This window comes from Anolis carolinensis, chromosome 5 (assembly GCF_035594765.1).
Source record: "Anolis carolinensis isolate JA03-04 chromosome 5, rAnoCar3.1.pri, whole genome shotgun sequence".
Classification (NCBI taxonomy): Eukaryota; Metazoa; Chordata; class Lepidosauria; order Squamata; family Dactyloidae; genus Anolis; species Anolis carolinensis.
Window position 1 is genome coordinate 119,184,445 of NC_085845.1, and position 16,116 is coordinate 119,200,560.

A 16,116-nucleotide genomic window follows, 5' to 3' on the forward strand; every position below is an offset into this window, starting at 1 on the left:
GAGTGGAATGAGAGCCCGCTGTTAGCCCCAGCTCCTGCCAACCTAGCAGTTTGAAAATATGCAAATGTGAGTAGATCAATAGGTACTGCTCCAGTGGGAAGGTAACGGCGCTCCATGCAGTCATGCCAGTCACATGATCTTGGAGGTGTCTTTGGAAAACGCCGGCTCTTCGGCTTAGAAATGGAGATGAGCACCAACCCCCAGAATTGGTCACGACTGGACCTAATGTGAGGGGAAACCTTTACCTTACCTTACCCATGTATAAGTCCAGAAATTTTAGCCAAATGTTCAGCTTAAATCCGGGGTTAACCCATTGCTAGGTAATGTAAGTACTGTACCTTATTTCTTATCAAAATGCTGATTAGGGGTAGTTGGCTTCCTAAACCAACACTGGCACTTTCCCCTTTTCATGGAATAAGCCTCGACTAATCCACAAGTCAGATCAAAATCCTTAATTTTGGTCCCAAAACCTGTCCCCAACTTACACACAATGTCAACTTACACACAAGTATATACACTATATACAGTAAAAAAAAAAACAGAACCAAGGAACAGCTACAAGATCAGATCATAAGCCCAGTAGACCCATGTTCTGTCTCCTGCATGAAAATCTTGATGATGTTTAGCATATACCCACACAATGTTTCTTCTTTGTGAATTGGAGGAGCAGGAATAATCAGAACAATTTCCACGTGGTTAAAGATGACCTATTTATTTATTTGCTTATACATGTGTTTCATGTATAATACATGAAAACCAGGTAAGATGTCAAGGTAAAAGAACAATAAATGTGTTTGGAGTAGATGAAAGTAAGCATATTCAAATTACATTGCTTTATGTATGGATATTCAGGAGAGAGCTTTCACCAAACAAATACATACATTAAGTATTAACTGTGTAATGCCCTTTTCGTATTGTTTGGGAGAATGAAGAATACAGTTTAAAGTTACATAGCAGATCCAAAACACGGGATAATTAAACAGATTAAGGTAACAATGTAAGTAATGAAGTCCACGGCTGATTGTACATTTGTATAGTAAGAGACACATATTACTAATCTACATAGTAAAAGAACAGGCTGTCTCCTTGTATATTGTGTGAGTAGTATGGGAGGAAGGTACAATATATCTTGATTTTAATGATTCATATTCTTTCTTTATTTCCTTTTTCTTGCATAATTTGTGCTATAGTTTGGAGCATGTTGGCCATTATGCCAATTGTGGTCCAACTTTAGTAAGCTTGATTGGATCTATAGGAACTTTCCTAGTCAGGCAACAAATTTTTGTTTGTTTCAGCAGGTCTTTGAGAACTCACTGATCATATGGAAAGTAATATATTATTTTGTTTTGCTTTTCTTTTAAAATAGGTATGCTTTTCATTCTATACGTAATTTTATTGTCTATTACCGTCTCCATGAAGTGTACATTTAGTTGTACCTGTTTTAATTTTTGTAAGCCACCTAGAATCCGGGGCTGAGGAAAGGTGGGGAATTAATAAATAAATTGGTGCTAGAACAGATTGGAGCCCCCGGTGGCGCAGTGGGTTAAACCACTGAGCTGCTGAACTTGCTGACTGAAAGGTCGTTGGTTTGAATCAGGGGAACCGGGTGAGCTCCCGCTGTTCACCCCAGCTTCTGCCAACCTAGCAGTTCGAAAACATGCAAATGTGAGTAGATCAATAGGTACTGCTCTGGCGGGAAGGTAACGGCGTTCCATGCAGTCATGCCGGCCACATGACCCTGGAGGTGTCTATGGACAATGCCGGTTTTTCATCTTAAAAATGGAGATGAGCACCAACCCTCAGAGTCGGACACTACTAGATTTAATGTCAGGGGAAAGCCTTTACCTTTACCTTTGCTATAATAGAATAGTACTAACTCTAAACTAATTGGATGAAATCCATATCATTTACTTCTGTCAATGGAAGGTTTCTATTTGTGGAAGAGAAGGTTGCAGTCTTCAGCAATTCCTCTTTCTTCCTCAACACCCCCTCCAAATCTGCTTCAAGCTATAGTATCTCCCAACAGCACTGCTAACAGCTGTTGTAGATCTTAACTCCATGAATTTTCCCATCTCTTCTTCAAAGCCATTTTAAATTAATGGCTTATTGTGATTGCGAACTCAGTTGCATTGGATTGCAGATGTCATACATTTAGACTAGATCCACTAATAGCCATGTACAAGTGTTTAAATGCAAAATAAAAGCTCACTTAAAATAAAACAAAGCCTTATAAAAGGCTATCCAGATTATTATTATTTTTTATTCTGTCAGAAGTGAATTGAGAACATATTGCAAGTCACTTCTGGTGCGAGAGAATCGGCCGTCTACGAAGACGTTGTCCAGGGGATGCCCGGATGTGTTACCATCCTGCTGGGAGGCTTCTCTCATGTCCCCGCATCAGAACAGATGGGAGCTCACTCCGTCTCGCGGATTCAAACCACCAACCTTCAGCTCAGCAGTTCAGCCGGCACAAGGGTTTAACCCATTGTGCCACCTCAGCCCAGCTGATGATTTCAATCAATATATGTTGCCCTGTAACAGGTTAACTTTTCCTATAAGATACCAATCATTTCAGTTCCCACCATTTTAAAGGGATAGATGAATCTTCATGACTGGGATGATTACACAACACGGCAGTTCTTTTTTTGGAAAAAAAAAGATAGAATTTTCTGCTGTTTGAGAGAAGATGGAAGAGCCACAGATAAAATAATGAAAGACAATGACTGATACAGCACACCTAGTAAAAGCTCCAAACTGTAATACGATGCAATCAATTCATTTATATTGAGGCAAGAAATGTATCTGCATATGTTTTCCCCATGGAGTTATAACACTATTCACAATCCAATATATACCCTCTCTCTCTCCCTCTCCCTCCCTACACACACACATATATACACACACGGGTGGGTCAAAAAGTTTTGCCTCCTGTGTCATAAAAACGTTATGAATGAACATATAACAGCAGAAGTTGCTACAGATCATAGTCTGAACTTCCTCTACACCAGACTACCATTCAACATAGTCATCATCAATTTGTACACATTCATGCCATCGTTTAAGCCAGGCATCAAAACCATTTTGGAAAAATTCAGGGTTTTGCTTTGCGACCCATGATATTAAAGCTGTCTTTCAGAGGTCCAAAAAGACAACCCAGATGGTTTCAGATTCAATGACTTGAATTACATTAAAATAGTTTTAAAATTATGGGTCATAAACTCTGAATTTTTCTAAAATGGGTTTGAAGCAGTTTACAACATAATAAATGGCAAAATTCAATGCCTCACATATGTATAAAAATATATCACATATCTAAATCAAAAACATATAACTGTGGATTAAACCATTAAAACTATAAAAACATCAAACATAGACATATGCATGAAACATGTTATTGCAGCAATTAATGTAGACCCCCTTATCTTCCCCCACCGTCACCCCCCATCTCCCTCTCCATAGAGTTTCAGCCCTTCTTTTTATATCCTCCTTGCTGCTCCAGGGAGCAAGTTGGCAGAGGCCCTCTTTGCATTTTTTCTTGCCTTAAAGGAGATCAACTGATTACATTGTATTTGTTGGAAATTTTGTGCTCTGCATCACACACACACACACACACACACACACACACACAAACATATATAGTTTTATTTGCAGCTTTCTGGGGATGTCCCACAAAATGAGTGAACAAAGGATGATGATCCCTTCATTCACTCATTTTTATGAGACATCCACAGAACACTATAATTCAAGTCATCAAACAAAAAACAAAAAAGTCAATGTAAGACTTTAGGGGAAAGAACACAATGACTGTTGTCATGCTTTTGCTTTTGTTTCAATATACTCTAGCTCACCATGTTTACTAAGAGTAGCTTACCTTGGTTTTACAAAGGCCACCCCTTTGAACTGGCCAACAGAAGCTTCACTGGGTTGTTGTATGTCTTTCGGGCTGTGTGGCCATGTTCCAGAAGTATTCTCTCCTGACGTTTCGCCCACATCTATGGCAGGCATCCTCAGAAAACCTTTCCAGTGCTAATCAGGGTGATTAACTGAAACATTAATGCTGGTTTCCCAGTGACAAAGGACTCTTGCCACACCCTGGACTCTCCACAGATATATATATATATATATATATATATATATATATATATATATATATATATTCCTTTCCTTGCCTAGTTTATCCTTGCCTCACAGCCTCTGAGGATGCCTGCCATAGATGTGGGTGAAATGTCAGGAGAGAATACTTCTGGAACTTGGCCACACAGCCCGAAAGACATACAACAACCCTGTGATCCTGGCCATGAAAGCCTTCAACAACACACAGAACCTTCACTGTTTCCCCATTGTAAATTGGTACTCATTAGCATTAATATAGATTAACAACTCTTTTGCACCTGTAGTAGAAATCAGCATAGACTAAGGCCTCCCTATTTAGTTTCATCCAAGTAACTAATGGCAAGAGATCTTAGATACCCATGGATTTTCTTTGACGGAAACTTTCAGACCCAAGATTTGAACAGGAACTAGCAAAAAGAAAATAAGCAGTCACAACCAAACAACCTGTTCCCAATAATCCAATAAGGTGAGAAGCAACAGCTAAAATTCCTTTCCTTTGTGGCTAAACACTGAAGAAATTATACTATTTAGCCATTATTGCAACACCTGACATCCGTCGGGAAGTAGCAGCCAATAATGAAAGGACCAAGGCAATGACATCTCCGGTCCATCTTCTGTTCAGATATCAGTCAGCAAGCCAAAGCCTTAAATCAATGCTTCTCAACCTGTGGGTCCCCAAGTGTTTAGGCCTACAAACTCCCAAAAATCCCAGCCAGTTTACCAGTTTGGCACCATGAGATGCAGAGCTAATCCTAAGAAATGGGGCTTCGAAGTGTAGTTCACAATATGTGAGTGTGGAGAAGAGCAAACCACAGGCCACTTACTACAATGCAACCTGAGCCCTGCCACATGCACAATGGAGGATCACTTCACAGCAACACCAGAGGCACTCCAAGCGGCCAGCTTCTGGTCAAAGGAAATCTAGTATAATGCCAAGTTTTTAACTTTATGTTTTTAAATACATTGTAACTGTACCCTCATTTTGCTTCTGACACAATAAATACGGCTAAACACCCTGAAGGTACCTGGACTTGTTTGATCTTGGAATTTAATCAGAGTTAGTACTTGGATTGGAAACCACCAAAAATACCAGGTGTAATGGGTTATATTTCAGAGAAAGTAATGGCAAACCACATTGGAGTTTTTCATGCCTAAGACAACCCTATGAAATTCAAATTATAGGTTTACAGGAGACTTGAAGTCATATACACTCACACATGGGAGCAATACCTAGAGCAAGATTTTGATGCCATGGAGGGAAGATGTTTTCAGAATCCTTGCCACTTTCTTATTTCCCCAGATACTCTACATAGGCTGAAATGGCCCATATGAAGCTGACATTTGGTACTTTGTGAATTGACAGCAGTTATCTACTGTTATGTGACTCGTTTTATACTTTTATACCATTTTTACCTGTTGTATGTTATATGTGCACCTGGAGTGCCTTGTAAGCTGCTTCGAGTTCCTTCAGGAAGATGGTGATGATTATTAGAAAGAATAGAAAGATGATGATGATGATGATGATGATTATCATTTTAAAAAAGAAATGTTCTCATTCAGTCTTATTTTGTCTTAAGTCTAGTCAGGCTTGTGGGGATCTGTAAAAGGCACCATGATGTAATGGGTTGACTGGAAAGACATGTGTCAGCAGCTGATTGGCTAAGCGTGACAGGAGCCAACATTCTGATTGGCTAATGTCTCTGGCTTGCTGCTGAGAGAAATGGTTTGAACAGGCATTTTTCCTCAGAGAGCGAAGAGGTAACAGCTAGGAAATTAATGGCTGCCGACTCTCTGAAGCCTGATCATTTCTAAGGCAATGAGACATATTTAAAGACTGTTTTAAAAGGACTGTTTATTCCCTCTGTTCTCTGTAAGAAACCAGAGAGACTACTGTATATATTGTTGCTCTGTTTGACCTATTGAACTGAAGTGGCATGTTATTACACTGCAGGATAAACTTTGGTTCAGAAGCTGTGGTAAAGCTTCTATTTATTTATATCTACAATATCCAACAAGGTTTGCTTTCATCTCAGCTTTCACCAATAACCTATTTCTCTTTTATTTAGGTGGGTTTAAAGAAAACCTTAAATTCCTTTGCATTTCCAGGTAGTAGTGCTCATTCAGTCCTATTAAGAGAGCAATGGTGGGTAGCTTAGTCCCCAGTATTATTTTAGGCCCATAGCTTCTGATTAGCTTTTTTTTCTGTATCAGGAGCAACTTGAGTTGCTTCTGGAGTTAATACAGTCAGTTATGATGGATTACGACTGTTCCAATCCAAACACATCTGGAGAGTGACAGTTGTCAACCAATGACATATAGACAAAACATTGTATGTTCATTTATAGCTCTGCTAAGAGGTTTCTACAGACATTATATTCTGAGAACTTTGAAATAATCCATTAAATGTCAGAGTGCTACTTGTCACTTCTAGGGAGTAGTGATGATTTGTTCTGCATTGCATAAGAGTGCAAACATTTTGAGTTACAAATAGCATTGCTCATTATTTTTGCACATTATTTTGTGGATTTTTTGAGGGGTTGGAAATCTTTTTTGATCTTTGAGGTGGTGTGGAGGAAATAATTTGAAAGCAATGCATTACTGAAGTGTTAATGGTAAGAATCCCGACTTACACTGAAATGACAGAAATGAGTAATAATACTGAATTATTTCCATGAAACAATACAAATGGCTTACATAGAAAATAGAATTTTCAGCAGCCATTAAAAATACACAAAATATAGCTCTCATAGAATTGTCTTATGGTGGCTGGGATGCTTGGGTGGAAAATGTAAATTTATGCAAATATGATGGATCCTTGTTTTATATATGTAAACAGTGTAACTGGAACTGGCCACTGGACATAGTTGGGTTACTGGCTTCATAAAAGGTTTCATAAAAGAACTTACTCTATTCTGTCTTGGGGAACAAAATACCATGACAGACTTAAATATAGTTAGCCATGAACAAATAGAAGTGGTATTTCCAGCTGTGCCTCAGGCAGCAAAATGCCTTGGTTTACTCCAGTGGATCTCAGTCTGTGGGTCCCCAGGTGTTTTGGCCTACAACTCCCAGAAATTCCAGCCAGTTTACCAGTTGTTAGGATTTCTGGGAAATCCCCAAAACATTTGGGGACCCACAGGTTGAGAACAACTGGTTTATTCTGTGATTCTCCAGAGCGAGTGCAAGTGCATTTTGGAGCTGTTTGCTCTGATGTGCAACTGTGATAAGAAATATGAATGATTGCTTTTTCCACCTAATGAGTTTTTGTTTACTAATTCTGACTTGCCATTTCCTTCAGCATTATCAGAGTGCACCTACCTTGAAACCGACACTAATTGATGAATTGTTGAAAAAGGAAAATAATTAATCATTCTTCTTCTTTTAAAGAAGTAGGCTTGACAGTGGTTAGACCAATCAACATTGACTTATGATTAACACCAAGGTGTTCTTATCTTTCATACTGATAATTTCAGGGCACTGAAACCTAGCAGACAAAATAGCTATGAAAAACAAAACAAAGGGGGAAAAACGACTAACGAAAACCAAAACCCATGATTTTTTATGTTTAATCCTAGTTGTGTGTTGGAGGATGTGGGATTTTGAATGTGACTATTCAGACGTTGAGATATATAAGCCTTTGCTTTGGAGAACCTATAGATGTTGATCTAGAACAGTGGTATCAACCTGTGGGTCCCCAGGTATTTTGGCCTACAACTCCCAGAAATCCCAGCCAGTTTACCTTCTGTTAGGATTTCTGGTTGTTGAAGGCCAAAACATCTGGAGACCCACAGGCTGAAAATCACTGATCTAGAAAACTGAAGTTACTTGTTATGGAGAGCATGTACTAATACGTTAGACCTGTTTTGGGGTATACAGTAGAGTCTCACTTATCCAACACAAACGGGCCGGCAGAACATTGGATAAGCGAATATGTTGGATAATAAGGAGAGATTAAGGAGAAGCCTATTAAACACCAAATTAGGTTATGATTTTACAAATTAAGCACCAAAACATCGTGTTAGATAACAAATTTGACAGAAAAAGTAGTTCAATACGCAGTAATGCTACGTAGTAATTACTGTATTTATGAATTTGGCACCAAAATATCACGATGTATTGAAAACATTGACTGCAAAAATGCGTTGGATAATCCAGAACGTTGGATAAGCAAAGTTTGAATATGCGAGACTCTACTGTATTTCACCTGGTAATTCTAAAAATGGCACCAGTTTCCCTCTATCCATTTTAATTTTTGAGATATAGAACATATGCCATCTACTGCTCACCCCTGCTCACCCATAGAAAACGATAATCACCATACATATGAAGCTAGAGCTGATGTAGTCTATCCAGTGCAATTTTCTGAATCAGCACCCCAAATAACCCCAGGAACAGGCCTAAAAATCAAGACAAGACTTATTTTTTCGACTGTGTTGTAAGATTTTGAGTTGCTTGTTTAGACGTACTATAGAACCCAAGGGCGATCTAGTTTACACTTATCTTTTCTACCTGAGATATCTTCTGTATTCTTCAAAATTCAAAGCTGGGGAATTTTGATAAATTCTTGTTTGGTTCATCTTCTACTCCTACATAACATCAACGTTTTTCAAGCATGTTTATGCAAAGATATGTTAGATCAGTGGTTCTCAACCTGTGGGTCTCCAGATGTTTTGATCTTCAATTCTTAGAAATTCTAACAGTTGGTAAACTGGCTGGGATTTCTGGGAGTTGTAGGCCAAAACACTTGGGGACCCACAGGTTGAGAACCACTGTGTTAGATGGATTTGTCATGTTGAAGCAATTGCAGGAGGGAAAAAAATTCATAATTTCCTCCCATTTCATGCCAGTCAGATCCATGGAGGAGCGGACACATTCATGTGCGTGTACGAATACCTGGAAAGTGACGCCCCAGTAGTCTTCCCATCCTCATCCTCTGCCATCTCCGCTCTAACCACCGGACGATTTCGCTTAGCACAGCAAGTGAAAGTCGCCAGAAAACCCATGCGGAAGCGTTTGTTCATGAAGCAGTAGATAATGGGGTTCACACAGGCAGAGGTATAGGAGAGCAAATGGATGAAAGAGATGGGTGCTCCTGTAAGAAGCAGCTGTGCTGATTCCTTGTCAAAGGCACGCCAGGTATTGACACTGAAAATGGGAGTCCAGCATATGAAGAACAAGATCACAATCACAATCAGCATGCGGATGACCAGCTTCTTGGCCATCAAGTTAGCAGTGGAGCAGCTGCTCCTAGGACGCTCTGTTTTGGTGCTGCAACTATTTACCGAAAGCTGTCGAAGCGGCACCTTCTTCTTCTTGTTTTTCTGCAGATAGCATCCATCACTGTCTTCATATTTGGTACTGGTGGTGCTTGTCTTCCTCTCTGTAGATACAGAACAGTAGTACTTGAACAAAACTTTTCCAACCTGAGAATGACGTAGCAAGATACAAATCCCAGCACAAAGTTGGTAAAAAAAAAGTTTACATTAATATGGGTAAAAATATAGATTGACCACTGGTCTGTGGGAACAGATTACAGCACTACGTTGTCGAAAGCTTTCATGGCCCAAATCACTGGGTTGCTGTGAGTTTTCCGGGCTGTATGACCAGAATGCCCAGGGAGATTAGGTTGGCTCCCTCTCTACCTTCCTTCAGGAAACAGCTGAAGACTTGGATGTTTCGGGAGGCCTTTGGAGATACAGTCATTAATTAATCAGCCTCAGAGGGTTTTTAATAATCTATCCCTTTTTATTACGATTTTACCATTTATGTGTTTTAAATGCAATTTTTTATCCTGTATTTTTGTTTTAATTAATATATTGTATTACTGTTTTATCTTTTTATAGTGTGATTTGTACTATGTTGCCTATGTTTTGTTCTATGTTGTTTGGGCCTCTGCCCCATGTAAGCCGCCCCAAGTCCCCACGGAGAGATGGTGGCGGGGTATAAATACATTATTATTATTATTATTATTATTATTATTATTATTATTATTATTATTATTATTATTATGTTCTAGAAGCACTCTCTCCTGACATTTCACCCACATCTATGACAGGCATCCTCAGAGGTTGTGAAGTATGCTGGAAACAAAGCAAGGGAGATTTATATATCTGTGGAAAGTCCAGGGTGGGAGAAAGAACTCTTGTCTGTTGGAGGCAAGTGTGAATGTTGTAATTAATCACCTTGATTAGCATTTAAAGGCCTTTCAGCTCAACTCCTGGCTGCTTCCTGCCTGGGGAAATCTGTTGTTGAGAGGTGTTAGCTGGCCCTGATTGTTTCATGTCTGGAATTCCCAGTGTTGTTTTTTATTTATTGTCCCAATTTTAGAGATTTTTAAAATATTGGTAGCCAGATTTTGTTCATTTTCATGGTTTCCTCCTTTCTGTGAAATCAGGACAATAAATAAAGAACAATACTGTGAAAACAGGGGAATTCCAGACATGAAACAATCAGGGCCAGCTAACACCTCCCCCAGGCAGGAATTAGTTGGGCCTTGAGGTGCAAGGCCATTTAATGCTAATCACATTAATTACAACATTCACACTTGCCTCCAACAGTCAAAAGTTCTTTCTCCCACCCTGGACCTTCCACAGATATATAAATCTCCCTTGCTTACTTTCCAATATACCTCACAACCTCTGAGGATGCCTGCCATAGATGTGGGTGAAACATCAGGAGATAATGCTTCTGGAACATGGCCATACAGCCTGAAAAACTCACAGCAACCCAGATTACAGCATGGTTTTTCAAATGTCTCATGACTGAAGCTTCTGAAATGACAGGTCATTTTTTCTAATAGACTGTGGAAGGACAGTGATGGAGAATATGCAAAAGGTAGAAGCAGAAACATCCACTTCGTAAGGAAACCATGCTGTCTGGAAGAACATCCGGCTTCTCTGGCAGCAATTTTTGACACTCTAAAACAGACTGTGGTTCAGGAATTCAGCAGCTGTGTAGCAACTAGAAATTTTCAGGACTGAAGGAAACCTTGCAAACACATTTTCTATAGTACCACTCCTTCCACCAGCTTAATAGTACAATATAAGCTGGTCCCAAGGGCTTGGGGGGCTGGTTTGTATTAGTTGGGAGTAATGAATTCAGCTCTTCTTTTTCTCTTCCACTTATGGAGTATAGCAGAGAAGATCTGCTGTTTGTACAAACCTTTAAATACAATATCATTTCCTAAAAGAAAATCCTTTCACAAAGCCTATAGGGCTTCAATAAGATTAGTAATCTGAAGCATAAATTCATCTTGGCTTGAGAGAATGAGTTCCTGCAAATCTCTAATGTCACCTGCTATGTCTTTGCAATGCAGCCAGTGTTTATTTCCATCTTCAAAAACAGGATTTGTATTTCCTCAGAAATAAGCCATTAATCAAACTCCAGTAATCTTAGTTGTGGTATTCTAAAGTGCGAAAAAGCTACTCATTTCAATGTAAAAAAAAAAAGTCTGGTGTATACTATTGGTGTAGGTGATGTTATGGACTTTTGGGAGAGAAATTTTTGTTACAATGGTTCTTAACCTGTGGGCCACGAGAACAAAAATCCGGTCCATGAACCTCCTTCCTTTTAATTTATTTTATTTTATTAATTTTTATTTCCACTCCTTTCCGTAGAGCTGACCATTGCATTGGATAGACCACATCAGCTCTAGATTATTAAATACAGTTTTATATGGTCAAGCAGATGGCGACTACTTGATAGCATATGTTCTGTATCAGAAATTAGAGCTGATGTGGTCTGTCCAATGCAATTTTCTGAATCAGCACGCCAAATAACCAAACCAAATCTAAAGTTGATCAAAAACTGATTCGTAACCCTTTTGGCACTAATATTGGAGAGTGGTCCCTGGTCAAAGTGGGCCCAGGTCAAAAAAAGGTTGGAAACCACTGTATTACATAAATTATGGCAAAGTATGGTCATATATCATAGATGTAACAAGATAAGTATTTGTTGGAAGGAAATGAAAGTACGAAATGATCAGAGTGACTGGTGATTGACTGAGCTGATTTTCTTTAAAAAGGCAGGTGTGTATGGCATTTTGTCAGAGTGTGGGCATAGGAGTTGGTAATATTAGAAAATATTGTGCAATTATGACATAATAGACTGCTGGGAGTCTATTATATTTATTTTATTTTACTTCTATATTAATTTAATTTATTATTGATTCTGCTAAGGAGTGACTGCTGTGAGAAGAACTTTTCCTCCCCAAAATCGTTCTGTGGGTGGTAACTCTTCTTAGTTATTGCATCTGATACTATCTGTGATGGAGTGACTGGGAAAAACTGTTTTTCAAAACCATTTAGTGTTTGGGAAACATTGTACAATTAAAGTACAGCAGTTTTAAAAAAACCTCTTCTCAATTAATGCATCTGATATTATCTGTGCTGGAGTAACTGGGACAACAGGGAATAGCTACTGAGGATTCAAACAAATATTTTGACAAATATTAAAATATTCCCCAAAAAATCAGTAGATGTGTGAATATTTCTGAAACTTGGGGGAAATGATGCCCTGGTTATGTTGTGTCACTGAAAAGAAATTTAAGGAGATGGCTCTTATAGATATTATTTTATAAAGTTGTTCATAAGAACTGTAAATTTCCAAAAAATTCAGTGGATGAGTGAAAAGTTCTGAAATCTGGGAGGAGCGGAGGTAACAGTGGTAAATTTGCTCTACAATTGTAGCAAGTTTAATCCCAATAGCTGTAAAAATCAGAGAGAATGGAGCTCTGGAAGCTTCATCACTTGCGTAATTACATAATGAAAAAATAACGAAATTTTCATTACATCATAATATTTACTTAGTCGATCCCTTGCTGTCTGAGTATGATAGCTTTCCAAGTGCAGTGTCTTGGCGGTGGGTACATAGGTGACTGTAGAGCAGTGGTTCTCAACCTGTGGGTTCCCAGATGTTTTAACCTTCAACTCTCAGAAATCCTAGCAGCTGGTAAACCAGCTAGGATTTCTGGGAGTTGTAGGCCAAAACACCTGGGGACCCACAGGTTGAGAACCACTGCTGTAGAGTCCTATTCTTGAGCCGCATGTTCTTCCACAGTGAGGACATCGGTTTCCAGGTGGAAGGCGGTTATGATATGGACTCCTTACAGTATTTTAGAAACACACTAGAAACTATTCTCCTCCCCACAATTTAGTAATTAATATTGAAATGCTTTTTGTTTATCGCACACCCCTAGTAACCATGTTGGGCTGGGCAGTAGAAAAAAGACCACCAGTATGAGAGCAGTCATAGAAGAAATAGGAACTATGGAATTGGTGAGGTTTTATTTTTTCTGTCTTCTTTTGCTACCACTGTATGATCTGGAAAAGGTGCATCTGCTGATATAGTGCACCATCAAGATGTTTGCTAAGAAAGTTAAATCTTCTCCTCGAGATGTACAAGCAAAGATCGAGTTGGTATGCTTTTGTAGTCAATACTGATGGAATTGGGACTTTAATCTTTCCCTGTTACCATTGTAGATTTCAGCTGCACCAGATACATTCTTTGATGGTTTGTTTTTTTTAAAAAAGTATACGAGAGAGGGAAGGGATTGCTATTTCAGATAGAGGCAGTTCTGGCCAAAATATTATCAAGGTATCTCAATGTCTTTGAATGAGACTAAATGTTACTTAAGGGGAATAACCTGTTCCAATTTAATGCTTCACTGAAATTAATGGTGCTCTTAAGGTGTTCCCAACTCATGCAGTGCAACATGAAGGCTAATGTTAAAATGGTTGTGGCAAATTAGTAGGCAAGAAGGGATGCTTAACTCTTCTTAGTTGTACATTCTCCTCTGTATAAAATTTTTAACAGTTACCTATCCCATAATCAAAGTGGAAGATAGGCTGGATGAGGAGAAAGGAGATTCAGGAGGATATATTTATGGAAGAGAATCAGAGGAAAGGAAAAAATAAATTGTACACCCCACAGACCAAACTGCTCCTGTAAGAATCCCTTGTGAGTTCCCATGACTGCAGTTGGGAGTAAGTTGCTGTAGTTTAGGACAAGTCTTCACTGGTAGTATATGGTCCAAATCACACCTGATTCAGCTGTCCAGACAGCCCTGAAGCTGTGGGATGCTCCAGGGTTTCCAAAGCAAATTTTGGAACATCTCCAGACTTTACCTAAAGTGGGGCAAGGATGGTTTAATCCAGGGGTCCCCAAACTAAGGCCCGGGGGCCGGATGCGGCCCTCCAAGGTCATTGACCTGGCCCTTGCCCTAAACCTTAGACTTAGGGTTGACCTAAGTCTACCTGGTCTTTGGAGGTCTTTTGCTTACCTATGGTCTTATGAGATCGTCTAGATGGTCTTTGAAGGTCTCTTGGCTTAGCTATGGCCTTATGGTTATCTAGATGGCTTTTAGAGGCCACTTTCCTTACCTATGGTCCTATGAGACCATCTAGATTGCCTTTGAGTGTCCTTTTCCTTACCTATGGTTTTATGAGATTATCTAGATGGCCTTTGGGGGCCCCTTTCCTTACCTATGGTCTTATGATCATCTAGATCAGGGGTCCCCAAATTAAGGCCCATAGGCTTCCAAGGTGACTGACCTGGCCTCTGTCCTAAACTTTAGACTTAGAGTTGACCTAAGTCTGAAATGACTTGAAGGCACACAACAACAACAATCTTAATTTTGGACTATTTCATCCTAGTCCGGCCCCCTAACGGTCTGAGGGACTGTGAATCGGCCCTCCACTTAAAATGTTGGGGGACCCCTGGTTTAATCTAACATAACCCACAATATACTGGAAGTAACTGCCAGCTATAGAAGATCCTGCTGACCGGAAGGTTGGCAGTTCAAAACCGGGTCGGTGTGAGTCCCCGCAGTCAGCCCAGCTTCTGCTCAACTAGCAATTTGAAAACAACAATATAAGTTGATAAATAGGTACCACTTTGGCAGGGAGGTAAAAGGTGCCCTGAAAAACATCCCAGCAAAATCTGACCAGGAAAGGCATCCATGGACGACAGGCTCCTCGGCATGGAAAATGAAACAACAGCACCCCCCCATGGCTGAGCCAAGCACAGTTGGATGCCGGAAATAAAAAGAGGGAAACCTGCTTCTGTTTATGTACTATCTGTCTTTGACAATTGTATAACAGCATTGAATGTTTGCCCTATATGTACTTGTAATCCACTCTGAGTCACCTCAGGAAAATAAAGTGGAATATACATGAAGTATATTAACACACTTTGCCCCGGTGGCGAAGTGTGTTAAAGCACTGAGCTGGAGACCGAAACGTCCCAGGTTCAAACCTGGGAGCGGCGTGAGCGGCCGCTGTTAGCTCCAGCTCCTGCCAACCTAGCAGTTCGAAAACATGGCAATGTGAGTAGATCAATAGGTACTGCTCCGGCGGGAAGGTAACAGCGCTCCATGCAGTCATGCGGGCCACATGACCTTGGAGGTGTCTACGAACAATGCTGGCTCTTTGGCTTAGAAATGGAGATGAGCACCAACCCCTAGAGTCAGACATGACTGGACTTAACGTCAGGGGAAACCTTTACCTTTTTATATTATTATTATTATTATTATTATTATTATTATTATTATTATTATTATTATTATTTAATAAGACATTGTGAAAACAGCCAGGGGCTAATTCAGGGTGAGTCCAGGTTTTCATGCCTGTGTTAAACTCACCCTCGGGGAAATGCGATGTCATTTATTAGGCTCTAAAGGAAACATAATACTTTATGTTGTGGTTAATTACTTTCCTCCTTGTTGACCAGATTAGAATATTCTGTTTATAAATCATAGGCAGGCTGGGACAAAAAAAGGCAGGAACAGTTTCTAATTGGCTTTCAATTGTTACTTTTCCTCATCTTTGCAGGCAGTGGTAATTTTTTATTTGAGATGTGCTTGTCTTTATGACAATAGAATGAAAAACTCATGACCATCCAGTTTGTTTAAATAATGGCAGCAATGGTAACAGTTATTATTTGCAAACCATTATCCAAAAAATTATTATTAATGAGGACGCAGTTGCACAATGATTCCAGGATCTT

At 39.5% G+C, this 16,116-nt stretch overlaps 1 protein-coding gene across 1 annotated transcript in view; it reads right to left on the reverse strand.

Annotated features, from left to right (window-relative positions):
- Nucleotides 1-696: 696 nt before the first annotated feature.
- Nucleotides 697-16,116, reverse strand: part of cckar (cholecystokinin A receptor) — a 62,175-nt gene continuing 46,755 nt past the window's right edge. Inside the window, exon 5 of the mRNA XM_003226127.4 lies at nucleotides 697-9,493. Coding sequence (XP_003226175.1) covers nucleotides 8,961-9,493 — 533 coding nt within the window. The 3' untranslated portion in view covers nucleotides 697-8,960. The remainder of the gene's footprint in view (nucleotides 9,494-16,116) is intronic.